General features: G+C 37.9%; 1 protein-coding gene across 4 annotated transcripts in view; it reads right to left on the bottom strand.

Annotated features, from left to right (window-relative positions):
- The window catches only part of PLPP1 (phospholipid phosphatase 1), a 101,354-nt gene that overhangs the window by 60,176 nt on the left and 14,383 nt on the right, over positions 1-26,795 (bottom strand). For 2 of the 4 annotated variants that reach the window (XM_036065700.2, XM_036065699.2), the window contains exon 2: positions 4,004-4,158. The exons of the other annotated variants lie outside the window; for them this stretch is intronic. In XM_036065700.2, coding sequence (XP_035921593.1) covers positions 4,004-4,158 — 155 coding nt within the window. The remainder of the gene's footprint in view (positions 1-4,003; positions 4,159-26,795) is intronic. 4 annotated transcript variants of the gene reach the window in all.

Below are 26,795 nucleotides of genomic sequence, written 5' to 3'. Positions count from 1 at the left end.
AATTTATTTCCAATTTTCTGCTATAAAAAATGATGCTGTAATAAACATTCTTATAACTAATTCTCTGCATGAAACTGTTACTATTTCCTTAGGGTAAACTATTTGAAGTATAATTTCTACATCTAATGATACATTCTTCTTAATACAAATTTATACTCCTGCCAACTTTGTATATAAAATACTTTTTTTCTATTTTTTTTTTAGATTTTTAAATTTATTTTTGAGAGAGAGAGAGCGCACGCGTGCATGTGTGCGTGTGCATGAGTGGGGGGGAGGGGCAGAGGGAGAAGCAGACTCCCCACTGAGCGGAGAGCCTGATACAGGACTCAATCCAAGGACCCTGAGATCATGACCTGAGCCGAAGGCAGACGCTTAACCGACTGAGCCACCCAGGCGCCCTATACTTGTTTTCTGTACTTGATAAGGTAGGGAAAGCTTTTCCCTTTGCCAATATAAGAGGCCAAACCATTTTCTCAGTGTTGCTTTAAAATGAACTTTTTAATAAATCTTTTTTTTTTTTTTTTAAGATTTTTTATTTATTTGACAGAGAGAGATAGCGAGAGCAGGAACACAAGCAGTGGGAGAGGCAGAGGGAGAAGCAGACTCCCCACTGAGCAGGGAGCCCGATGCGGGGCTCGATCCCAGGACCCTGGGATCATGACCTGAGCCAAAGGCAGACGCTTAACGACTGAGCCACCCAGGTGCCCCATAAATCAAATCTTTTTAAAAATATTTTTTGGCAATTCTTTTCTTCCACAGACAACTTTCTGTTCATGCTCTTTGCCCATTTAACTTTGGGGCACTCATCTGTTTCTCACTAACTTATAAGAGTATGTATATATAATATAAAAAGTTTAAGCCTTTTTCACATACATCCAAATATATCCATAGTTTGTCATGATGCAGTTTAGGTCACTGTGAATACTACCATGTTTCTTTAGGAGTTTTATAAGTTGGCCACAGAAAATAGTCTTTATTAGGTTAACAGTCTATTATTTTAGGCTAAACATTTGTACTATACGGTAGTATCACAGAGCAATCAAGACCTAAAAAAAGCAAGTACTCAGAGTCACTAACAAAACCTAAAAAAAGCAACTATTCACAGTCACTACTCAAGTTAATGTAAAATAACCCATTAAACACAGATAACAGTTTTCTTTTTTTTTTTTTAATAATATTGTTTTTTTTTTAAAGATTTTATTTATTTATTTGACAGAGAGAGACACACAGCGAGAGAGGGAACACAAGCAGGGGAAGTGGAAGAGGGAGAAGCAGGCTTCCCGCGGAGCAGGGAGCCCGATGCGGCGCTCGATCCCAGGACCCTGGGATCATGACCTGAGCCGAAGGCAGACGCTTAACGACTGAGCCACCCAGGCACCCCCAGATAACAGTTTTCTATTCCCAAATTGTATACACTTTAAACTCTAGAAAAAGTGTACTTATTCATTGCAACATAGGGATTTGGGATTTAACACTTACTTTACTTTTACTATCATTACTCTCAGAGTTTGCATACAAATTAAAGATTTTACCTTTTTCTAGAAATGTAAAAGTTTACAAAAGTAAATGTACAAGGAATAAGGAGGGAGAAGATACATGAAGCCAAAAGGGGAAGAAAGAAAACTGATGTCAAATAAAAAGTGAATCGTTAAAACCCATAAAGAACCTTAATCCTGAAAACATAGAAATCTATATAGTTTTCTGAATGTTGCATCTTTTTGATTAGCTGATGAATGCATTTTTTTTTAAAAGATGATAGACCTCAGATTGTAAAAAAAAAAAAAAAAGAAAAAAGGCATGCCCTTAAATATATTTTATCATCCAGGGGTGTCTGGGTAGCTCAGTTGGTTGGGCGTCCGACTCTCGATTTCAGCTTAGGTCATGATCTCGGGGTTGTGGGATCAAACCCTACTTTGGGCTCCTAGCTGGGCGTGGAGTCTGCTTGAGATTCTCTCTCCCTCTGCCCCTTTCTTTTGTTCTTCCTCTAATAAAAAAAATGTTTTATCATCCAAAATCTTACTATTCAAATTATAAAGTATGTGTGTGTATTAAGTTACATCAAACATAAATCACCTTACAGAAAATAAAATTGTCTTCTATATCTAATGTTATGTAAATTATTAAAACAACAAATAAACAAACTTACCCTAGGAATTTGTAAGAATACCCTTATAATAATCCACAAGCCAACAGCACATTTAAGGCCCAGAAACTGGCCAAATACTACTACTTCCTGCCATTTTTTTTAAAATTTAGCTTTATGGCTGTTAACTTAAAGATTTCTTCATATTTATTAATAACTCAAAATTACTTGTTACAAAAATTAGTAAAAGCCAAAACTGAACAAAACTGAATTTTCAAGTGCTCATAATGATCTTAAAGAATGTCCAACTAAAGGAAACAACATCAAAATATTAACTGTCTTCAGGCAGTAGAACTAAGAGTGATTTCTCTTTCCTTTTTAACAGATTTTCTTAAATTCAGAAATGAATATCTATTATTTTTATAACTAAACTTTTTTTAGAAAAAGATGAAAGGTACCAAGTCAAATAACTAAAAGTAACTTCCTGATCTTCAAGCAACTGTCTCCTCAAATAGAGGGATAGTTTTTAAAATTTTACCCAGTGATAGCTGCTCAAAATAATGGCTACAACAAACACCTTGCACTTCATACAAGTAGAGTTACAGTAAGACAGTACAGTCTATTTTCATCTCAGTGGCAGTACTATATGCTTTGCTGCACATTGTTTCATCAGCCTGAAGGCTAAAATAAAAGTTACCCGTTATGGTAGAATTTAATTTTTAGGGAAAAAGTAATTATCTCCATAAACTAAATCCCAGATTTTTCTCCCTTTTTAATGCTATAAAAGTAGTTACAATCAAATTAGAATATGTAGACAATATATGGAAATATTTACTATATCTTGATATATCGCAAAAACCCAGTCCCCTTTACCTTCACAATATGGTGCTAAAGACCACCCAAAAACAAACAAACAAAACGAAACAAAAACCTGCTAGCCAAAAATAAAAAAAGAACTCAGATATGAAATGGAAAACTAAAGAACCAGTTAGGTTATTATTCTTAACCACATCAGGGCAAAACAGGCAAAGAAAAGCTAGCCTGTCCTATTGTGGAAATAAGGCTGCTTTGTCTGCTACTACAAAAATTTTTAAGTCAACTATCTAGGAAAGCCAACTGCCAAAAGACAACTGGTTAAAGGAGAAATACAGAATCACCTGCTGCAATCCCAAGACACTCAAGGAGGTAAATCTTTGCTCCATCTCTTCTATTTCCAACTCACATAAAGAGAAACAGGGTGGGGGCAAGATTCAGTAATCACAGCCAAGGATAAAGAATGTAATCACAAAATCTCAAGAACCAATCTTAACCCTAATTTGTGAAACTAAACCTAAAAGGAAAGTTTCTAATTATTTAAAAAAATGAAAACCAATATTATCCTATAAACTGATGAATTATCTAAAGATCAGTACAACTTAAAAAATAGTAAGTTTTGATGTATTCTGAGGATTTTATTTTGCATATGTACTTAAATGCTGCTGAGTTGTTTTCTCAATTTTAACGAATAAATCTACCTCCTTTTTTATGGTTTCAATATTCATTTAAAATATGACAAAATAAGCATTATCTTAGTTTCAGCTCTGCCATAAAATAGCTTATTGGGCTTGACCAAGTGTCTGGGCCTAAATTTCTTCACTTATATACAGAAAGGTATTGGTCCAAATGACCTAAATGAACCCTTCCATTGTAAAATAATCATTCTATATTTCTTCATGATGACATCAAGTTATTTTGGGTCACATCCCCTTTAACTGAAGTTACACTGTCCCTAGATGAAAACAGTTGGTATATTCCTCTAGTCATTCACCACGTCAACACTGGTGAAGACAGTACTACAGATTTACTCCCACCCCTACTCCATCACTTCATCCATCCTCCAGCACAACAAACCCATCACTACCTACTTATTAATTTACTTACAGAGGAAATGGGTAAACCAAGCCCCACTATGGAGAGGACAGTGGATGTGATGGTACTGTCATGGTACGGATACTGGATGCTGTTGTCTTTACAGAAAAAGCCTCTCTGAAATGGATTTATTTGGCTCAAACTTAGAACAGCCATAGGCATGGAAGCTGTTGGGGAAGGGAAAAAAGATACACATGGTTAAATTCAATTCACTTCATTAGGAAGTAAACTCTACTGAATGGGATACAAATCTTAACCATATTTGATCCTTTCTGAAAAGGATCAATATTTCAAGATACCCAAGAGTAGAGATAAAGGAAACCATGCAGCATTAGCTTGTCCATATCAGCCCCACCTTTATCAGGTATAAATTCTCTTGCTTGCGTTGACCTCTGATTTTAAAGACAATCAATAAAAGAAATACCCAGGGAAGAGAGCAAAATTGGCCCATAGAAAAATAAAGTTGAAAAAACAAGAAGGTTTTGTATTTTACATTTTGTAACTAGTTTATTTTTAATTGAATTGTTCAATATTTTAAATATGTTTAAGAGAAAAAGGGAAACCTGTAAATACATTTAATTATCAATAACATTGTAACAGCCAAAAATACTCAAGGGGAAAAATAGAAACTTTTGTTTCACATTAAAAATTAATAGGGTTAGGAAAAAATACAAACTGTAAGTGTATTTGATAATAAAAACAGAAAGAAACTAGTCCTTTTTTCCCCCAAAGATAAATTTAAAATGATTTTTATTAGCCCTGCAAGGCTCCAAATCACTTGAGCCAATTATACAGGAATAATATCCATTTCAAATTTTTCGCCCAAGTAAAATGAAAGACCAAAGAGAAGTTAAATAACTTAAATATTTGAGTAGCTTCGTAGTATGTTCAAATTTACCATGTTTTTACGCTTTGTTTTATACGATTCAAACACCCTAGCATCTACTCACTATATGCTCAGTACTAGGTTAGGCCACACAGAGGGAGACAAACTAATAAAAAAGAGACACTAGGTTCAAGAGCCTAAACCTCACGTGTAGAAACAGAATGTATATTAGAGGAAATTGTTTAAAACACAATACCAAGATAGATATTTGGGGGGTGATGAAATTGTTCTGTATCTTGATTGTGATGGTTACCCATAACTCTAAGCATTTGTCAAAACTCACAGAATGTACATCAAAATAAGTGAATTTTACTGTATGTAAATTTACAAAGAAATACCATAAAAAAGAAAGTGTGACTAATTTCTAAAATGGTATATAAAAGGTCCTATAGGAATTCAGAGGTCAACGTGAACTAGAGTAATTAGAAAAGACTATTTTTAAAAAGGCAACTGAATTGAACCTGTAACTGCAGGTAAACCACAGGCAAAAGGGAGGGGCTCAGGGAGAGCATTTAGTGGTACAAGGAAGCAAGGTCAGCATGAGGTTGCACTAACAAGAGCACAGAGGGAATGAGCAAGGAGTTTTCAAGGTACATAACATTTCAGAGCCAATGTGTATTGCATCTCACACATGCCAGGCACTGGGCTTCACAGATTAACTCCATCCTTACCTATAACCCTGCAGGTAATAGCACTTCTCCCATTTTCCACATAAAGTTACTATGAGGCTTAAACAAATGTGGACCCTTGCTGAAACAAATAAGGAGTAAAACCAGGATTCCAATACAGGCTGTTTCCAGTGTCAGTGTATATATGGCCTCCCATGGAGGAAAGTGATCTGGATAAATGAAGAGGTGAGAACTGTGACAAGAAGATGAGACTGGGAGGTGGGAGACCGGGTGTTTGAAAAAGCTTGTTCAGTATAAAATACATATTATGTTCATAATGAAAACTCAAAGTTAATGGAACAAAATGTTCTTTGCTACGGATAACTCTTAATTCTTCAATTTTGTGGTTTTTAATGGGAGGAAGAGGGCTTGAGATTTTTGCGTTTAATAAAAAGAATTATGTATTTAAAATACTGGCCTAGGGGCACCTGGGTGGCTCAGTCGTTAAGCGTCTCCTTCGGCTCAGGTCATGGTCCCAGGGTCCTGGGATCCAGCCCTGCATCCGGCTCCCTGCTCCACGGGAAGCCTGCTTCTCCCTCTCCCACTCCCCCTGCTTGTGTTCCCTCTCTCGCTGTATCTCTCTCTGTCAAATAAATAAATAAAATAAAATACTGGCCTAAAAAACGACTTTTCCTGTAGGAAATAAAATATCACTGCCCTCTTTGCTCAGTCAGGATCAGCAACAGGGTAAGATAAGGGATGCCAGAAATTAACTTAAAAAAAAAAAAACAAAAACAGGGGCTCCTGGGTGGCTCAGTCGTTAAGCATCTGCCTTCGGCTCAGGTCATGACCCCAGGATCGAGCCCCACATCAGGCTCCCTGCTCCCAGGGAAGCCTGCTTCTCCCTCTCCCACTTCCCCTACTTGTGTTCCCTCTCTCACTGTGTCTCTCTCTGTCAAATAAATAAATCTTTAAAAAAAAAATAGTAGAAAGGAGACGATTTCATATAGCCTTGAAATAATCCAGTAATTAACAAATAAGTAGTGTGTTAACAGTGAAAACAGAAGAGAATGCACGAAGGAGTGTTCTGAATATAGAAATGACTTAACTTCATGCCTGATCACAAGGGCTGAGGCAGACCTGAAGATGACACTTCAGGGTTTGGAAGAGAGAGAATGGTGGGCCCACTGACAGAAATGTGAAGCTGGGAGTGGGACATGGTTTACGGTGGAAGAAAATTAGTTTAGTATTGAGAATATTGCCTTTGGGGTGATCTGGTAACTTCTTAAATGCTCAGCTTCATCTCTGACTCTTCTCTATGCAGCCCTTAAGACTCCAATCACACTGAACCATTTGCTGCTGCTGCGTTTTCATATTATGTTTTCAAAACCCTAGGTGCCTTCATATATGTTCAGCCTTCTACTAGGGATACTTGCCTTCTCATTTCCCCTTCAGTCCAAGGCAGGCACACCCTATGTATCAGTCCCATGGCAACTTACACACACATCTATCCTGCTATATTTTATATTGCCTGTGACATTCTGTCACCAACTTGAAGGCAAAGACTCTATCATTCTCATATTCTTTGCACCAGGCACACATACAGTTGGCTCTGAATAAAAATACACTAAACAGCTATAATGGGTAACGATCAGAAGTAGGGAGGGTATGATACCCAAGATACTGGCATTAGAGATGGTAACTTAAGCCAGGGGAATCCAACAGTTCAGGAACAGCCTAAAATCAAAAGTAACAGAGATAAAACAATCAGCTAATGACTAAATATCCATAATGAAATCATGAACAGAGACTGTAGGAGAGAAAGGAAGAGAGGATGACTACATGCTCTAGAGGGCAGGGGTTGTGTCCGTTTTGTTCAGCAGCACACAATGGCCATTCTTGCAAAAGAATGAACAACAGAGAAGTAGGGCAATGTTGTGATACAAAAGCCAAGAGAAGTAGCTTAGAGTAACAAGTCTATATCCAGGCAAAGGTAGGATGTCAAATACTAAGACATCAAGGAGAGTGAGAACTGAGTGGTCTCTGAGGTCTGAGGAAAAAGGGATCTTTGGTCACCACCCTTTTATTATAATACTATACCACCTCCACTAACAGAGCAATATCTTTATGAAGAAACTTCAATAATGAACTTCAATACTGGATTGTCAATGTCTAAGCATGAATATCTTTCTTCAAGTTAAATATATCACAATTATTTCCTCTATTGCTCATACATTTTATATATACCTATGTATACAAGCACATCCCCATGAACTGAATTCTCTGGCCCCCAGAATTCTTATTTTGGAGCTCTAACCTCCAATTTTATCATATTTGGAGACAGGTTTTTTAGGAGGTAATTAGGGTTAAATGAGATCATAAATCTAGTAACTTAATCCAGTAAGACTGGTCTCATAAGAAGAGGAAAACAAAGAGATCTCTCTCTCTCTCTCACTCCATGTCATGCACCAAGGAAAGGCCATGACAGGACACAGGAAAACGCAGCCATCTATAGGCCAGGAAGAGAGTCCTCACCTGAACCCAATCATGCTGGCATCCCGATATCAGAATTCTAGCCTCCAGAACTGTGAAAAACTAAACTTCTGTTGCTTAAGCCACCCAGTCTATGGCATACGGTTACAGCAGCCCAAGAAGAGTAAGACAGACAGACAGATCACAAACACATACGCGCGCGCGTGCACACACACACACACAGGCAAATCTAACCCCCCAGAGTAAACAAATATCTCTATTTTAAAAAGCAATGGAATGGGGTGGTTGGGTGATGGACACTGGGGAGGGTATGTGCTGTGGTATGTGCTGTGTATTGTGTAAGACCAATGAACCACAGACCTGTACCCCTGAAACAAATAATACATTATATGTTAATAAAAAAAAGGAAAAAAAGTAATGGAATATTCTCTGCTATAGAGATTCTTTTCTTTCTTTTTTTTTTTTTTTGAAGATTTTATTTATTTATTTGACAGAGAGACACAGCGAGAGAGGGAACACAAGCAGGGGGAATGGGAGAGGGAGAAGCAGGCTTCCCATTGAGCAGGGAGCCCGATGTGGGGCTTGATCCCAGGACCCTGGGATCATGACCTGAGCCGAAGGCAGATGCTTAACCAATGAGCCACCCAGGCGCCCTGAGATTATTTTCAATAGTAATTTTTTGGGATAGTAATGGAGAGTACTGTGTCCAAGTTAGTATTATAGAAAGATGCTTCTTGAAATAAACCCTTTCACAGAATAGGTATATCCTTATATAAAGGATATAGAAACTATTTTTGACCCTAATCATAATTCTAGGGTATTTTTTTCTTAAAATTTCCATACGAGAAGTCACTTTTTAAAAGTTCTTGCTAAACATCTTTCAGTCTTCTAAACACACTTGTTAGCTACTATATGTCTGCTCTTAGTGCATCCCTTCTAAGACACACTGAGGAAGATAGATAAATGAATACCTCGATAGATAAATATGCTTCCTATATTCTCCTTCAATAAAGTGATAATTGAAATTTCTCCTATATTAGATATAGTACATATATCCTTAAAGACATGGTATTACAAAATACTCTAAAAGAATAAATGGAATTAATCTCAAATGCATTTTAAAGAGATACCAATGTCAATTTTTAGTATGTAGAAGCACCAGGTTTTTCAGGGCTCTTTGCAAGGGGACTTGGCACAAAGTCGTAGCAAACCAGTAGCTGCAGTTGCACCAGCTTCAGAATGTTTCCCATGGCCAAAAATGCTCTAAGTTGTTTCCAAGATCAAAGCATGCAGCAAGGGACACCTAGGTGGCTCATTTGGTTAAGCATCTGCCTTCAGCTCAGGTCATGATCCCAGGGTCCTGGGATGGAGCCCCGCATCGGGCTCCCTGCTCAGCCAGGAGCCTGCTTTCCCTCTGCCTGCCGCTCCTGCTTGTGCATGCGCGCTTGTGCACGCACCCTCTCTCCCTGACAAATAAATAAAATCTTAAAACAAAAACAAAGCATGCAGCAAGCAATGGCAACGCAGAGTCACCAGGAACAAACACCTGATTTCCATTACAAATATGGTAACGCTGTATTAGCTAATGGAGCCACTTTCTGTGTTGCTTTGTGTGCATATGCAGCAACACAAACTGGAATAGAATGGATTTTGTCCCCTGCTGGCAGCATCACCCCAAAGGAATGGAGAAATCAGTAATCACCCCAGCTGGTGTAATACTGAATTGTTTCAAAACCAACTCATAATTGATACCAAGTGAAGGCACTGTGCACCCATTAAAATATGGCATGACTGGAGAAATAAAGCACATTTGAAACCTTAAAAAAATAAATTGAAGCAATAGTTTTTTAAAAAGTGCTAAATTTACTTTATGAAAATAATGAACTAAAAATCCAGACATTATTAAATGGACTTCAGTACCTACTACCTCCCTCTATTTTCCCAAAAGATCCTATTTCAGACATCTAAGTAAATATTATGCTATCCAGGGAAATTCAAATGTCCATTCTCTTGAAAATCTCCCCTTCTTATTCATTCAGACATTTCAATTCCTATTATATAGCAGCCACAGTGCCAGGAAAAAAAAAAAAAAGGAAAAAAGACTGGAAGGGGGGACAAATGAATAAGAGCTCACCAAAAATGTTTACTAAAAAAGATAGTGCTACAGGAAAGTAACAACTATAATTACAAGCAAAAGTGAAGCTTAGAGTATTTAGACAATGCAGCAATCAGGACCCCAGCAGGAAACAGCATGCTTAAACTGGGTAATTTAAGAAGAGCTTAATAAAGGACTATTTGCAAGGTATGGAAGATGGTCAGAGTCAAGAGACAGTACAACTTCCTGAAGCTGCTACCACCCCTAAGCCTTAAAAGTACAAAGACGGCAGCTTCATAAGAACTGTGACCTCTGGGAAAGCCAACAAGACATGAAGTGGCAGGAGGAAGCCAGAAGAATAAACACAGCAACCCTCCTCTCCTCCTGCCAAAGTTTCCCATTGTCCAAACACAAATCTAGAAGTCAAAGGGCAAGGTCAGCCTCCTCGTACTGAGGGCAGGGTAGTCAATGATGGGAACAGGTCCACAGAAGGAAATGGAATATATCCAAACCAGTATCAGGACAAAGGAAAACCAGTTAGGATCTCACCATGGAACAGATCATAACTAAAAGTGGATAACTGTGGAGAGCTTCATAAATGGACTATTTACAGAATCTATACTGAAACTATCTACTAGGAACTTTGAATTTTATTCTGTGAGTAACAGGAGACACACAATCCAATCTGTGTTTTAGTAGGGGGAAAAACTCTGAGAAGAGCCATATAAAGGAAAAAGCAGTGTGAAGTTAGAATAGAGGGAAAGTCTAGAGCCAAGAAACACAAGTGTGTATGAGAGATGGCTGAGGGCCTGAAATAGAGAAGTAACAGCGAGAATAGAAGAAACAGATTCTAAAAATGTTTAGGAGAGAACTATGGGCCATGTCTCTCGATATGTATCCATGGATATGTGTCTTTCAATTACACACACACACACGTCTACCTACCTACATTCAGCCTTTGGTATCTCTCCAGAATATATTTTTCACTTTTCCTTTGAGTAGATGACTACCTGTTAGCATTCCTTCCACAGTCCTGCTTATTATAAGTACTTCAAGGAATATTTGTTGAATGAATAAATGAACAAATGAATAAACAAGTGAGCAAAAGCCTCTGAGGCACATAAAACATTTGTGTAACCATAAACTTAGGTTTTCAAACGTTTTAAGTAACTTGAGTCTTTTGGAAAGAAAAATTTAAACAAACAAATCAAGAAAAGACCCAAAAACAAAAACAGAAAACAGATTAACAATCTGAAGTTCAAGAACATGCTAGGGAAGCACTTCCAATTCTACATTCTAACAACTACTTCTCAAGCATGTTTTCCACTAGGAATGCAAAGTGCTAACAAATAAACAGGCTGATATACCCATGTTGATTGCTACAAGAAATTTATAGTTCTACCATCTCCTGGAATCCTGAGGGCAATGCCTGTATAGTCCAGGTTACCTCCACACAGAGCTTCAGACTTGGCTATTGTGGAACCCCTTCTCCTGGCAGCACTCCTCACTCTTTTCTCAGGGAGAAAAGAAGTTGGGGCCCCAAACCAATCGTCTCTACTGATTCACCCAAAACAGAGGCCCACAACTTTCCTGCAGAAAAGCATAAGGATCAGATGTGAAAAAGAGATGATGAAAAGTATAAAGCATTAATACTTCAAGACGGGACTTTACAAATAATTAACAATCAGCTCCAGATCCATCTTTTCCTGGACTCTTGTCTAGAACCACTAGAAACAATCAGATCTGAAACTTTATCACAAAGCACACATTTACCTATACTACCCGTAACAGTAGTGCTGGATTTCCAATCTCAGCACCTGCCTCTAAACATCTGCAAAGTTAGCAAAGAACTTTGTTCCAAGATTCCCACATAAAATGTTTTCACATACTGTACAACTCTGTAGTACATACTATACTGTGCACTCTCAGTAAAAGGATAAATCATAATGTGGTGTCTTATTCACCAATAAAAAATATTTGCTCTTATTGGAAGCACCTAAAATAATTGGGGCAGCCTAACTTACAAGACTCTTAAATAGCCATCCTGCTAGTCTTGCAGCAATTTATAAACCCGAATCACAAAACACAAACATCCTTAGGAGAAAGGTTTCCTTTATAGTGAAAAGATTAATGCCATGGTTGTGGATTTTTACTGTGAATCCTTATAGTTTTCACTACTCAAAACAAATAGTTAATCATCTTCCATGGCCCTTCTCATATATGTCCAAGAAGAAGAATAAAAACATGTAGTCCTAAAGTATATTTTGTTCTTGAAGCCTTTAACTCCTTTTTTTCATGTGCCAAGAATCTCTTAGATCTTCTGGGGGGGGGGGGCTTTTTAAATTGTTTTTATTTTTATTAACATATAATGTATTATTTGTTTCAGGGGTACAGCTCTGTGATTCATCAGTCTTTACACAATTCACAGCACTCACCATAGCACATACCCTCCCCAATGTCCATCACCCAGCCACCCCATCCCTCCCACCCCCCCTCCACTCCAGCAACCCTCAGTTTGTTTCCTGAGATTAAGAGTCTCTTATAGTTTGTCTCCCTCTCTGGTTTCATTTTGTTTCATTTTTCCCTCACTTCCCCTATGATCCTCTGTCTTATTTCTCAAATTCCTCATATCAGTGAGATCATATGATACTTGTCTTTCTCTGATTGACTTATTTCACTTAGCATAATACCCTCTAGTTCCATCCACATCATTGCAAATGGCAAGATTTCATTTTTTGATGCCTGCATAATATTCCATTGTATATATATACCATATCTTCTTTATCCACTCATCTGTTTATGGACATCTAGGCTCTTTCATAGTTTGGCTATTGTGAACATTGCTGCTATAAATATTGGGGTGCAGGTGCCCCTTCGGATCACTACATTTGTATCTTTGGGGTAAATACCCAGTAGTGCAATTGCTGGGTCGTACGGTAGCTCTATTTTCAACTTTTTGAAGAACCTCCATACTGTTTTCCAGAGTGGCTGCACCAGCTTGCATTCCCACCAGCAGTGTAGGAGGGTTCCCCTTTCTCTGCATCCTCGCCAACATCTGTCGTTTCCTGACTTGTTAATTTTAGCCATTCTGACTGGTGTGAGATGGTATCTCATTGTGGTTTTGATTTGGATTTCCCTGATGCCGAGTGATATTGAGCACTTTTTCATGTGTCTGTTGGCCATTTGGATGTCTTCTTTGCAGAAATGTCTGTTCATGTCTTCTGCCCATTTATTGATTGGATTATTTGATAGGCTCAATTTTCTAATAGTCCTTGAAAATCTGAAGAGTTGCCTGTTAAATAAATAACCTGGAATGGAATTCTCAACACATATTTTACTCATGTGTAGGGCCCCAGCTGAAAGGGGGTCCAATACCAGGGGTCTTCCTTCATTTTGAGCTTTTCAAAGTAGAAAAGGAAGCCAGGATATGACTTGATTAGAGATAGTACTGGTGGATAAAGCCAATTATTTAGGAGATAAAAATTTGATTTTATCTTTTCTTAAAAAAGTTTTTTTTACAAGCCATTACAAAATCCCCATGGAAAACAACACATAAAAATTTCGTAACTTCCGGGGCGCCTGGGTGGCTCAGTCGTTAAGCATCTGCCTTCAGCTCAGGTCATGGTCCCAGGGTCCTGGGATCGAGCCCCACTTCGGGCTCCCCACTCAGCGGGAAGCCTGCTTCTCTCTCTCCCACTCCCCCTGATTGTGTTCCCTCTCTCGCTGTGTCTCTATCAAATAAATAAATAAAATCTTTAAAAAAAAAAAAAAATTTCGTAACTTCCCAGAAATTCTGCTATATCCCATAGAGGGCTAGGCTTTATGCAAAGCAAATTTAGGGAGTATATTCTATGAACTCTCACCAGCCAAGATTTTTCTCAAGCCTCACTTTTCCTGGTCTGTATTAAGAAGAAAATAAGGTCATTTTGTATTTTCCAAATAGAATATTTTAGAACACACATATATACCCTAATTGAAAATCACAGCTTTATTTTTATTTATTTATTTTGGGGAGAGGAGGGGCAGAGAGAGAGAGAGAATCCCAAGCCCCAGTGCGGGGCTCAATCTCATAACCCTGAGATCATGACCTGAGCTGAAATTAAAGAGTCAGACACTTAACTGACTGAGCCACCCAGATGTTGTGACATATTAAATGGCATTGCCATTAATATTTGTTTACCAAGACTGCATATCCAATTACTTATTATGTGACCATCTTCCTGTTAATTTGCCATTTCATGATCATTAGCATCCAAGGGTCTAGAAGTCTGACCTTAGTTTTGCCCCTGAGTGGGGGTGTGGGGTCTGTGTATGTCTCTTCAATGACTTCTGTACTTTGTAGGTACTCAATAAATGTGTTTTGAACTAAAAACAAAACAAAACAACACTAACATGTATTGAGCACCTATTATAGATCACCATCATACTAAGGCAGCTGCACATACAACTGCATGTTATCTTCATATAAAAACATACTGGGGCACCTGGGTGGTGCACGTCTGACTCTTGATTTTGGTTCAGGTCCTGATCTCAGGATTGTGGGATCGAACCCCAAGTCAGGCTCCGTGCTCAGCGCAGAGTCTGCTTAAGATTCTCTCTCCCTCTCCCTTTGCCCCACGCTTGCTCTCTCAAATAAATAAATAAATCTTTTTTTAAAAACTGTATTTATATTTCACACTTACTACCATAAAAAAATTTTAAAACCTAATCAATGAGTATGGATCATATACATAGAAATATATCCAATATAATGTTAAGTAATCAAAATAATCTATAAAAACACTATATTCAGTATAATTTCACTTATATAAAACAAATTATGTGTTTGTATCTAAGTATTTATCAGAAAGCCTAGAATATATCACCAACTTTTAAGTAGTTATGTCCAGAGATGACATTCATACAAATCAGGGAGAAAACTGATTTCCTACTATATATACTTCCATGTCTGAATATTTTACAATAAAACAAAAGACGAAAATAAATTTGAAATTTAAAAAATACTTTATCACAATGAAGAAGTTTTTCATTGTGTTTCCTGAAATTATGTTATACATGCAAGCTACCTGAAAAAAACCTATCTATGGTAAAGAGATTGTTTGAAACCAGGACAAAAGAAAAGCCTATTTTACTCTTCTGTTTAAAACAAAAAAACAAAGCAATAGAAATTATCCCTTCATTTTTATACCTAATTGACAAGATCAGAGAGAAGTACACTTACAGTGAAATAATTACTTCTGGGGTTTCCACTCTCATACCTATGGAGAGCTATGATGATCTATTACATATTAAATAGATAAATCAAAACTCTATGTCTAATATCCCCTAAGAAGTGTACAGAACAAAAGTAGTGTTTCACCTTAGAAATTTTGTTGTAACATTTTAGGCCCTCCCAGGACATACTTATTGTATAGAGAGTGGAAATAATCCTGAAGGTCATCAGTTTAGTAGAGACAGTCAAATTTAAGCCATAAAAAATACACTTATTTTAGTCACCACTTCTTGAAGAAATCTTATAAAATGGCCAGACAAATCATTCTAAAAGGGTGGCACTGCCTTTTTAATTACCTAACAAGAAATAAAGATCTTCCTCATCTTATGATGGGGTTCTATCCCAATAAGCCCATAAGTTGAAAATATTTTAAGTCAAAAATCCATTAATAAACCTCAACAACTGAACATCATAGCTTAGCCTAGCCTACCTTAAACATGCTCAGAACACTTACATTAGCCTACAATTGGTCAAAATCATCTAACACAAAGCCTATTTTACAATAGTGTTGAATATCTCCTGTAAGTTACTGAATACAGCGCTGGAAGTAAAAAACCAAATAGCTGTATGGGCACAGAATTAAGTGTATCGGTCATTTACCCTTGTGACACCACGGCTTACTGAGAGCTGCAGCTCACTGACACTGCCCAGCATCACAAGAGAGCATTTACCACATATCACCAGCCCAGGAAAGAACCAAATTCAAAACTCAAAGTACAATTTCCACTGAATGCCTATTGCTTTCTCACCATCAAAAAATCCTAAGTGGAACCACTGCAAGCTGGGGACTATGTGTATCACTCTAGTGAGCCTTTCAAGTTTTTGATTTAAAAAATTCTCAAAATGGGGTGCTTGGGTGGCTTAGTCGTTAAGCGTCTGCCTTTGGCTCAGGTCATGATCCCAGGGTCCTGGGATTGAGCCCTGCATTGGGCTCCCTGCTCAGCATGAAGTCTGCTTCTCCCTCTCCCTCTGCCGCTTACCCTGCTTCTGCTCTCTCTCTCTCAAATTAATAAATATTTTTTAAAAAAAGATTCTCTCTCTCTCCCTCTCCTTCTGTCCCTCTCCAACTCTCTAATAAAAAAGTATAATTAATTATAATGGCAAAGTATAATAAAAATAATTAATGTCCTAAATAAAGCCCACAGATGAAAGTGATCAAAAAAATAGGACCTTATAGAAGATGAGAATTAATTCAACTTGATATTCCTACATCTTCCCCTAATTATCCTTCCCACTTCGCCTCCTCCCATTTGTACCCTTTTCCCATCATCTTTCTTTGCTCTCTATACATTGCCTCCTTATCTGGTTATATTATAGAACTAAAGTCATTTTTTTTTTTTAAAGATTTTATTTATTTATTTGACAGAGAGAGACACAGCAAGAGAGGGAACACAAGCAAGGGGAGTGGGAGAGGGAGAAGCAGGCTCCCCGCACAGCAGGGAGCCCGATGTGGGACTCGATCCCAGGACCCTGGGATCATGACCTAAGCCGAAGGCAGTCGCTTAACCGACTGAGCCACCCAGGCGCCCTAAAGTCATTTTTAATATTAGTTATGCTAATTAAAATTTTATGTTTCCTGTCCTAGTTTCAAAAACAGAATTTTATTTCTCTAAGAAAAAGTGAAAACATTTGTTCAATACCTGCTATTTGCAAGTATTTGTCTACGTATTATCTCCAAAAATTCCATGAAGGGGAAAAGAAAAGACAGCCCTCTAAAATCTGTAGGTTTGAAAACTTAAAAGTCACTAAATTGTAGGTCAAGAAAAGTCAAAACAAAAATCACAAAATAGTTTGAAATGAACAATGAAAATAGAACAAACCAAAGCTTAGAGTACAGAGCTAAAATACTACACACAAAAAGAGCCTTAAATTTATACATCAGAGAAGAGGAAATAAGCATTCAGTACAGTAACTTATTTTTTAAATCTCAAGAAAGTAAAAAGAATATAGATCAAAAACTAATGAAATAGAAAAAGAAGCAAAAATCAGATCAATAAAACTAAATGAGTTTCTACAGGTTAATGAAATGATCACTCTTGTTAAAGGCTTAAGAAAACAAAAGAAAAACACAAATACAGCAAATTATTAAAATGTACTACCTATACCTTACCAGAAACTCAGAGTCACTAAGTAACTCACCCAAGAGTACACAGCTTGTGGGTACACAGCTAGGGCAAATAATCAATATTACACAGGTGGTAAGCAGGGAAGCCAGCATTTTAACAAAAAGTTCCTTTTCTTTTCACCACATCATACCACCTCTTTTTTAGGAAAGGAGTCCAACCACCAGGGTCTCAGTTTCCTTATCTACGAATGAGAAAGAAGAATGACATTATCTCATAGGTTCCTTTCAGTCAAGTCCATGATTCTATAAGCCTAAACTGGTCTGCATATATAGACAAACAACTGATTTCCTTTGGTCAGATTGGGGTGAAGGTGGAATTGCTCTGGGTGAACTAGGATACATCTTAATCTACTAAGTGTGGGCTGACTGAGCCATCCTAATGTCTAAGTACACTTTGCTGTAAACTACAGAAGAGAAATGTGAAACCTCAGCAAAACTTACAAGAAAAATAAACAAGGAGGGAACTGCTTCTTGGAGCTCATGTTTTACCAAAAAGGGTAATGGATAAAACCCTTATGTAAGAAATATGCTCCCTTTGAAAAAGAAAAAAAAAATCCAGCATATGTAAATTTAACCATGTTTGTGCATTTTTCTACATATAGTATACTTGAGTCTAACAAGTAAGTCTACAGTTACTTTTGTAAAATTTGCTTCTACGAACCCTTTCATTTTCCCCTTTTAGCAATCATAGGTTAAAAGTAAATAAAAATTTTTTGGCTCTTTACTATTTTGTGTTACCTGAGCAGTTTTTAGAAAGTTGTATTCATTCCAAACTTAAGGAATGTTCTTTATTTGGTGTCCAATTCAGTTTGAATGAAACACATTTGAGGGGGGGATACAGTATTTTTCTTGCTTTCTTTGGAAACAGGTGTTACATATTCTCTCCATAATTGCATGAAAAATCCTCTGTTAGTTGACAAGAGTTATGTGTTATTTCTGAACAGAAAGAATTTTCTTCTCCTCCTTTATAAAGAATCATTAGGTGTCCAAAAGTAAAGAGAATCATTCAAAATTTTTCCAACTTAACAAATTAAACTAGTAAGTTTGCAGGTAAGAGAGATGGTTTCCTCTACAGATTCAATGCATTCCTAATTATTATGCCTCTTCATTTGACACAAATGTTTCATGTCTAGTACACAGCTTGACACATCTGACACTCAAGAGAGAATGCAGACTAAAAATAAATACCAGAAATTATCAATTATAAAGGGGAAAAGCCATGAGATTTTATTAAGATCACTCGGAGAGAAAAAAAAATCACTCAGAGAAAGTGACAACAGCCATAATCTTAGAAAGAAAACACAAAGTCAACAAAGCAAACTAATAAGGAATGGAACTTTCAGGAAAATAGGATGAGAACATGAAGGAAAAGACAATGCCAGGGAAAATGAAAGGGCACTTTTAAAAATACCAGTAACAGGAGCTACTTTTTACTAAACTCTCACCCTATATTCTGACAGTATGCTAGGTGTTCCAGCTTTCTAATCCCTCAATAACTTGAAAAAGTAAATATTATTACAACATGTTGAAGATGAAGAAACCTGCCCAAGGCCATGTAGTTGCAGAATTAGGATCTGAACCCAGGCCAATGAGGCCATGAACCCACTGAGTTCATTTGGTCTAACAAATGCCACTTTTAAGGAAGCTGAACAGAAAAAGAATAGACAAGAGGTCACTGATAAAAGGACTGCAGCACTTGAACTGAGAACAGAAAGACTGACAAGATTTAAGGAGTGAAGACTGAGTGAGTAGAGGTGACAGGGGTACCTGGGTGGCTCAGTCAGTTAAGTCAGAAAGGACTTGACATGTGAATGAATGGACAGAGCTACATCCAAAGCAGATGGGAGGAAATCAAAGCACAGGTAAACAACCAAGACCATCAAGAACAGGGTCAGCTGGCGTTTTTTACAAAAAAAATGTATAAGCTTCCTATTTCATTTGCATTGCTATGCAATGTAGTCCCAACACAAGTCCTCTTTGGGGAAGCCACGTCCAGTTACTAGTACTGACTTCACCCTTTCCCTGTTCCCATACCCACCGTGGCCCTTTGGCCCTGACAGAAAAGCACGGCAAAGAATCAAGAGGACTAAAACAGTGTGCATACACCTCTGTGCATCTGCACCATACTGAACATTTAACATTAATTTTCATTTCATCCTTATAATACTAGAACAGAAACTCCATTATGTGTAGATATTTTTGTTTTGTTCACTGATATATCCCAAGCACCTAAGTCAGTGCTTAAAAGAGGGCAGGCCCTCAACAAGTATTTGATGAATGCACAAAGTCACCTTGTAAAACAGGTATTATTATCCCCATTTTAAAGATGAGAGGATGACTCAGAAAGGATAAGTAACTTAATTAAAGTCATAGATATAATAAGGGTGAAATTAAAAATATTTAACAACTAGTGCTGCACCAGCATTGGCCACTCAGAACAGACACCAGCTGGTGCTAGAGAAGCTGGGTTCTGCTTCAACCTTTCAGTTGAGGATCTTGGAGAGGTCCACAGCGGGACTTGGACAATGGATAGTTGTGGACTGAAGAAAGGAAAACTCAGATGTATGCTACTGGCTATCAGCTATGCTAGTATGTGGTGCATCCAGGTTTCAAACACGTACTTATTTAACTCTAAATCCTTCTAAATGAAGTGGGAAACAGGGGCACCTGGGTGGCATAATCGGTTAAGCGTCCAACTCTAGGTTTTGGTTCAGGTTGTGGTCCCACGGTCTTAAGATCAAATCCTGCATTGGGCTCCATGCTCAGCGTGGAAACTGCTTGAGATTCTCTCTCTCCCTCTCCCTCTGCCCCTCCCGCTCATGCTCTCTCGCTCTCTAAAATACATAAATCTTTTTAAAAAACAAAGTGGGAAACTACCATTTGCTAAAAAATCAGAGAGCAGAGGATAAATAGAGGTTATCACAGAGCAGGAAAACATCAAAACAATTGTAATGGAATAAAGAGACTAACATGCTAAACAACTGCAATGGGAAATGGAATTAGAAATGCATTAAAGATTGATCACTGAGCTCAATCTGTCACCAATTAAAAAAAAAACGGGATGATCCAACTCAAGTAGGGAACTGAGAAATAACAAATATGAATGGGCAAAGCAAAACTACACTGTGAGGATGTTCTGTCTCAGGTAAATGATTTGGATATGTCTCAATAAAAAATGAAAAACCAACACTGGCTCTTGATCAAGAAAGGTCTTGGTGAAAGCTGTACTGCAGGAAGATGAGTTTGTGCAAGGTAGAGGTGGAAGAGGGAAAGAGCCCTGCGCCAGGTAGAAGGGGTCAGTGCTAGAACGCACTGTATGTTTGGGTGTGATTCACAGAGATGGTACGTGAAGTATCCAGGGGCAAGAGTTCAGAGAAGAGAGCACCCTCAGCTTTTACAGACACCTGCACTCTGGTCATCGGCCTGAACTGACCACAACATCTCTGTGGCTGATGGTTTTACTATAAAAAGTACTTAGTTATCTTGCTGGGTTTTTTGTTTTGTTTTGTATTTAAGTTGGAACAAAGGGGAGAAAAGGCAGTTTGGATATAGTGACATTTACCAAAGAAGGATTTTACTTTTTGTGCTTATAATGACCTATAATATACTCAACCTTGGAGTGTCCTAGTTCATTAAGACACACAAAATAAATGTGTGTATATATTTAAACAAACTTTTTTGAAAAAAAAAAATCCAGGACTTTAAGAGGTTATTTTAATATGGACTCAGATTCCTACGCGCACGCACACACACACACACACACACACACACACACAGCCTATTTATTTATACACTAACAAAAATAAAAAGCAACAAGTTGGTCACCTGTTGTTCCCTGCCCAAAAGGCACAGAGTGCCAACTGGCCAGGAACAACATTAATTCCTTCTACCCTCTCATGGTAACAGCTGTTCCCTTTCTTTTTCAAGATGGCAAAGGTCACAGTCAGTAGCACACTTTCCATGCAGATTTCTATATGCAAAAGGCAAGGAGATGGCTGACGTAAAAGGGTGTGGGGAGAGACAGCTAATTTTCTTCTATTTTACTTTCTCCTCTGTGCACTTATCAGGAATCTATTTTGGGCTTCTTTAATATATGAAGCTGTAACTATAATTATTTCTCAGCCAAAAAAAAAATTCTGTTTACATGAAACTGGAATTGGGGATGATAAAAACATTTTGAGAGTTCAAGGCCAAAAACTACAGCAAAATTGTACAGTAACATTTACATCATTAACGGTTGCCTAATTAGAAATGCATTATGCTAAGAAGCCAGACTCAAAAGGCTACATACTGCATGATTTCATTTATATGACTTTATAGGATAGAGAACCAATCAGTGGTTGTCGGAGATACAGGATGTGGGAGGAGTCGACTACAAAAGAGCAGCAGGAGAGAATTTATTTGGAGTAATAGATCAATTCTGTATCTTGTGTAGCAGGTACATGAGTCTAAAATATAAATTGTCTAAATTCATAGAACTGTATGCCAAAAGAGTGAATTTTACTCTTCACTTAAGCCTCATATCACATTTCTCTATTCCCCACACCTGTTCCAGACCTCTTGCCACACTCTACACAATGACCCCCACCTTCCACCTAACATCTACTTGCTACTCTAGCTTCTATTTAGCTACTCCTGAAATCTTTCCTTTGATGTGGCAGGGTAAGGTCCTGCATAGAGTTGGGACTTTTCCACCTGAGTTTACTTCTGGCATTCTGCCAGTTACTAAACTTAAGTGAGCAGGGGCAAATTACTTATCTATCTAAGCTCGATTTCCTCATATGGTGAATGCCAAAACAAATACTATTTATATACCTTCTGGAACAGTTGTAAACTAAGAGCCTCGTAATGTGCCTAACATAACACCTGGCACATTAAGAGAGCTTAATCAGTGCTTATTCCCTGATCTTTCTCCTCCACCTACCGCCCCTAGTGAAAAAGTACTTTTTAACTTGGAAAATCTATCAACACATACACAAGAAGATTTCAAATTATCAACTACATGTACTTGAGACAGCTTTCTTCAAAGGCTTGTCAATAGCCAACAAATTTCACAAAACAATGTAGGATAGTGAATCAAGGGAAAGATTCCTCTTTGAAGAGGTTCCTCTTTGAAGAGTTTATTTAGTCTTTAAAGAAATTACAACCTATAGCGTTCTATCTGGGTATTATTTAAGCTTTTGAAACAAAGCGTCATGTATCCAGATGAGAACACCTGGTTAAGTTACTTCTCTCTCTGAATATAAAATGAGTCTTCCAGTCTCAGCAATCCCATCCACAAGCTTCACTTAACCAACAAAGTCTCTCTTATTAGTAGTTGGTCAAGAGATAACTTGTCCCACACAGTGGGAAGGCCTATATTCCGAAGAATAACATTGTGTGTTTACTGTTATACTGATTCTTGAATAAAGCTAGCAAGCTGATACCCTTTTAAAATTTCTGGGATAGTCATCTTCTAGAAAAGCATATGCATAACTGCCTCTTAAGAGGTGGTGTAGGGGAGCCTGGGTGGCTCAGTCGTTAAGCGTCTGCCTTCGGCTCGGGTCATGATCCCAGGGTCCTGGGATCGAGCCCTGCATCAGGCTCCCTGCTCTGCAGGAAGCCTGCTTCTCCCTCTTCTACTCCCCCTGCTTGTGTTCCCTCTCTTGCTGTGTCTCTCTCTGTCAAATAAATAAATAAAATCTTTAAAAAAAAAAAAAAAGAGGTGGTGTATACTGGTGGTTGGGGGCAGATTTAAAAACCTTTCAGGAGATTGCTTTAGTAACTTAAGCTGTACAAAAGAAATCAGAATGACTTGATTTCACCATTTTAGTACAAAATTAGTTATCTCAGTGCTCAAAATATGAGTAAGAAATAACTCAAGAATAAAACCACAAATCAAAAATTTTAAGTAAACTACTAAATAAAATCCAGACCTGAAACCTCAACTGCATTTAACAGTTCATGTGCCCCTCCCAATAAAAAATATATTGTATAATATAAATCTTAGAAGTATTTAGGTGGATCCATCATGTCTAGTCTGAAATTATGCCAACTGGCAAGGGTCCAAAAACTAAAAGTTATACTAAGATGGGTCTCAGAAGAAAAACATAAAAATGCTTACTTTGGCAGGAAGTCACCAAAGTGGCATATCTAAATTAGTAAGCTTTGTTTAAAACACACACACACACCTATTTTTTTAAAGGCACACAAGCCAAAAAAGTTGGTAAAATTCTTTTCTTAATGGTTATGATTACTGCAGTAGCAAATCATATATCCATTTTCCCAAAAATATATGTTTGTAATACTCAAGTTATTTTATACAGAAGATAAGCTGAAGAAGCAAGGATTCCCACCAATTATTACTTCAAGACTAAGGGCAAACATACAATGCTAAAACTACACAATGAATATCAGCTACATGGGAAGCAAGAAAAAAGACAGGCAGGCATTAGTTTGTTAAGTGCTTACTAAGTACCAGGTGCTTTATTTATAAGGATTCTCATTTATTCCTAACAAATCTATTACGTAGACCATATTCTCTCCATCACACAAGTGAAGAAACTGAAGCTCACATAACCATCTGTGTGACCCAAATCAAGAATATATAGCAAAGCAGAATTTTGAAACCAAGTTTACCAGGCTCCACATCCCAAACTCCACCATCCTTGGTAACAGTTATTTGGAAAACAAGGGTATGAAGTAATCCATTGTTCTCCGCGAAGAGGGTTATTTAAGAGGAGTTCAACTATTCCTATACAGTACCATTGATATAAAAATGGTATTCCTAGGGGTGCCTGGCTGGCTCAGTCGGTAGGGAATGTGACTCTTGATATCAGGGTCATGAGTTCAATGCACCATATTGGGTGTAAAAAACACACATGGGGTGCCTGGGTGGCTGAGTCGTTAAGTGTCTGTCTTCGGCTCTGATCATGATCCCAGGGTCCTGGGATCGAGCCCCACATCAGGCTCCCTGCTCAGCGGGAAGCCTGCTTCTCCCTCTCCCACTCCCCCTGCTTGTGTTCCTGCTCTCACTATCTCTCTGTCAAATAAATAAATAAAATCTTTAAAAAAAAAAAAAAAACCACACTCACACACATACACTTGGGAATTTATTTTAAAAAATAAAAGGTATTCCTATATCTGGCAAGATCATTCTTCCCCCAACTGGCATATCATAGGTAACCATGACAACCTATTATTTTAGGCTATTAGTGTATCAGCTGATAGCCCTAACTGATCTCCCATTCTCAGAAATGATTCTTCTGGCCTGTGTTTGGAATCTTCTCTACTATACTCTCCTTTCTCAGTCCAACATTTTTTTTTTAAACATATTTTTTTGAATTTGTCAGAGAGAGAGCGCCCACAAGCAGGGGGAGGGACAGAGGGAGAAGGCAGCTGCTTAACTGACTGAGCCACCCAGGCGTCCCCCCAACATTTTAAAGTAATTACTAATACCCACAATTTCCATTTCTTCATCCAATACCCATTTTTCAGACCACTCCAGTATGGAAATTGCTTCCTTACATGACATTATCAATGACCTTTGTGTAACTAAATCCAATGGACACTTTACAGACTTTATCCTACTGGACCTTTCAGGAGAATATAGACATTGTTACCACTCTTTCCTTGGGGCACTCTCTTCACTTGGCTTTCCAGAAACATTCTCCTAGCTTTTAATGTTCCCTCTCAGTCTTGGTGTTCTCCATTTCTTCCCACAATCTGCAAGCTGGTTTCTCAAAGCTCTGTCTTAAACCTTCTCTCCTTCTCACTTTATAACTCCTGTTTGAGATTTCACCAATTCTCTTAACTTCAATTACCATTAATATGTCAGTGACTCCCTCCCAAAAGTCAGACCATTCCTCTGAGCTCTAGACCCATTTATGCAAACAAGGACTTGACACTTTCTCTTCAAAATCTCAAAGGCACCTTAAACATAAACCAGAATCGGGGCACCTGGGCTCGATCCCCCTGATCAGCGGAGAGCCTGCTTCTCCCTCTCCTCCCCACTCATGCTCACTCTTCTCGCTCATGCTCTCTGTCGCTATCTTTGTCTCTCTCAAATAAATAAATAAAATCTTAAAAAAAAAAAAAAAGTAAACCAAAACCAAAATCATTATCTTTTCCAGACCCCTCTTCCTATTTCAGATCAGGTTCTCTCCTAGTGCTCTGCAGCTCAATAACTGGCAGGAATCAACATCCATCCATTAAACAAGCCAGAACGTTCAGAACTATCCTTGCTACCTCCAACTTCCCACATTCAGTATGTCACCAAAACCTTTCCATTTTACCTCCCAGAATCTTCAAATCCATCCACCTTTCTCCATCTCCACCATTACCTCTTTAGTCTCACTACCATGATCTCACTTGGACTATTTCAAAAGCCTTTGAACTCATCTCCCTAAATCCATTCTTTTCCAGGCCTCATCCATCTATTATTCTATCCTATAGCCAAAGTCATCATTTTAAAAAGCTATCGCACATTCTCCTATTCAAAACTCTTTTTATAAGCCCTCATAATACCCATATCTCTCCTTTATAGCACTTACTGGTTCATTTTTCTATTTAGTTGTGTGATTCTATGAATCTCCTCTGCTTAAGAGTGTGGCACATAGGGGCGCCTGGGTGGCTCAGTCAGTTAAGCGTCTGCTTTCAGCTCAGGTCATGATCCCAGGGTCCTGGGATCCAGCCCCGAGTCGGGGGCGGGGGGGCCTGCTCAGCGGGGAGTCTGTTTCTCCCTGTCCCTCTGTCCCTATCCCTGCTTGTGTGCTCTCTCTCTCACACTCTCTCACTCTAAGAAATAAATAAAATCTTTAAAAAAAAAAAGTGTGGCACACAACATGTGAGACAAATACTTGTGGAATAAACAAATGCCTACTATGTAATGTACATAAGCCAAAGAGAATATGCAGATAAAGACCCAGCCCTTTTCAGATAAAGAAACTGAAGCTGTGAACGTGGGGGATTTATCCTAATTATAGGTGAAAGAACTGGAATTCAAACTCAGACCTGTATGTTTCCAGTGTCCACACACTTAACTTTTATGCATCCCATAATACAAAAGAATTCTCTAAAGACTTTTATACATTAGTAAAAATAAATGGAAATTATTTCATATCTTGGTAAAACACAAATTTTTTAAAATAAAGTTCTGTTGAAACTCCAAGGTAAACTCATCCTGCATTCTAGCCTCTTTAAAATGGAACACAGTCTGTTTCCCTCTTATTTTGGCTAATAATACTTTGCATAGATAAGATGGATACACATATATGATTCACACCCTTTTATTATAGTATTAATATGTCTGTATCTCGTATTACATAAACACCTTCTCCTGAATTAT

This window comes from Halichoerus grypus, chromosome 2, assembly GCF_964656455.1.
Source record: "Halichoerus grypus chromosome 2, mHalGry1.hap1.1, whole genome shotgun sequence".
Taxonomy (NCBI): Eukaryota; Metazoa; Chordata; class Mammalia; order Carnivora; family Phocidae; genus Halichoerus; species Halichoerus grypus.
This window is presented reverse-complemented; position numbering and strand designations above follow the sequence as displayed.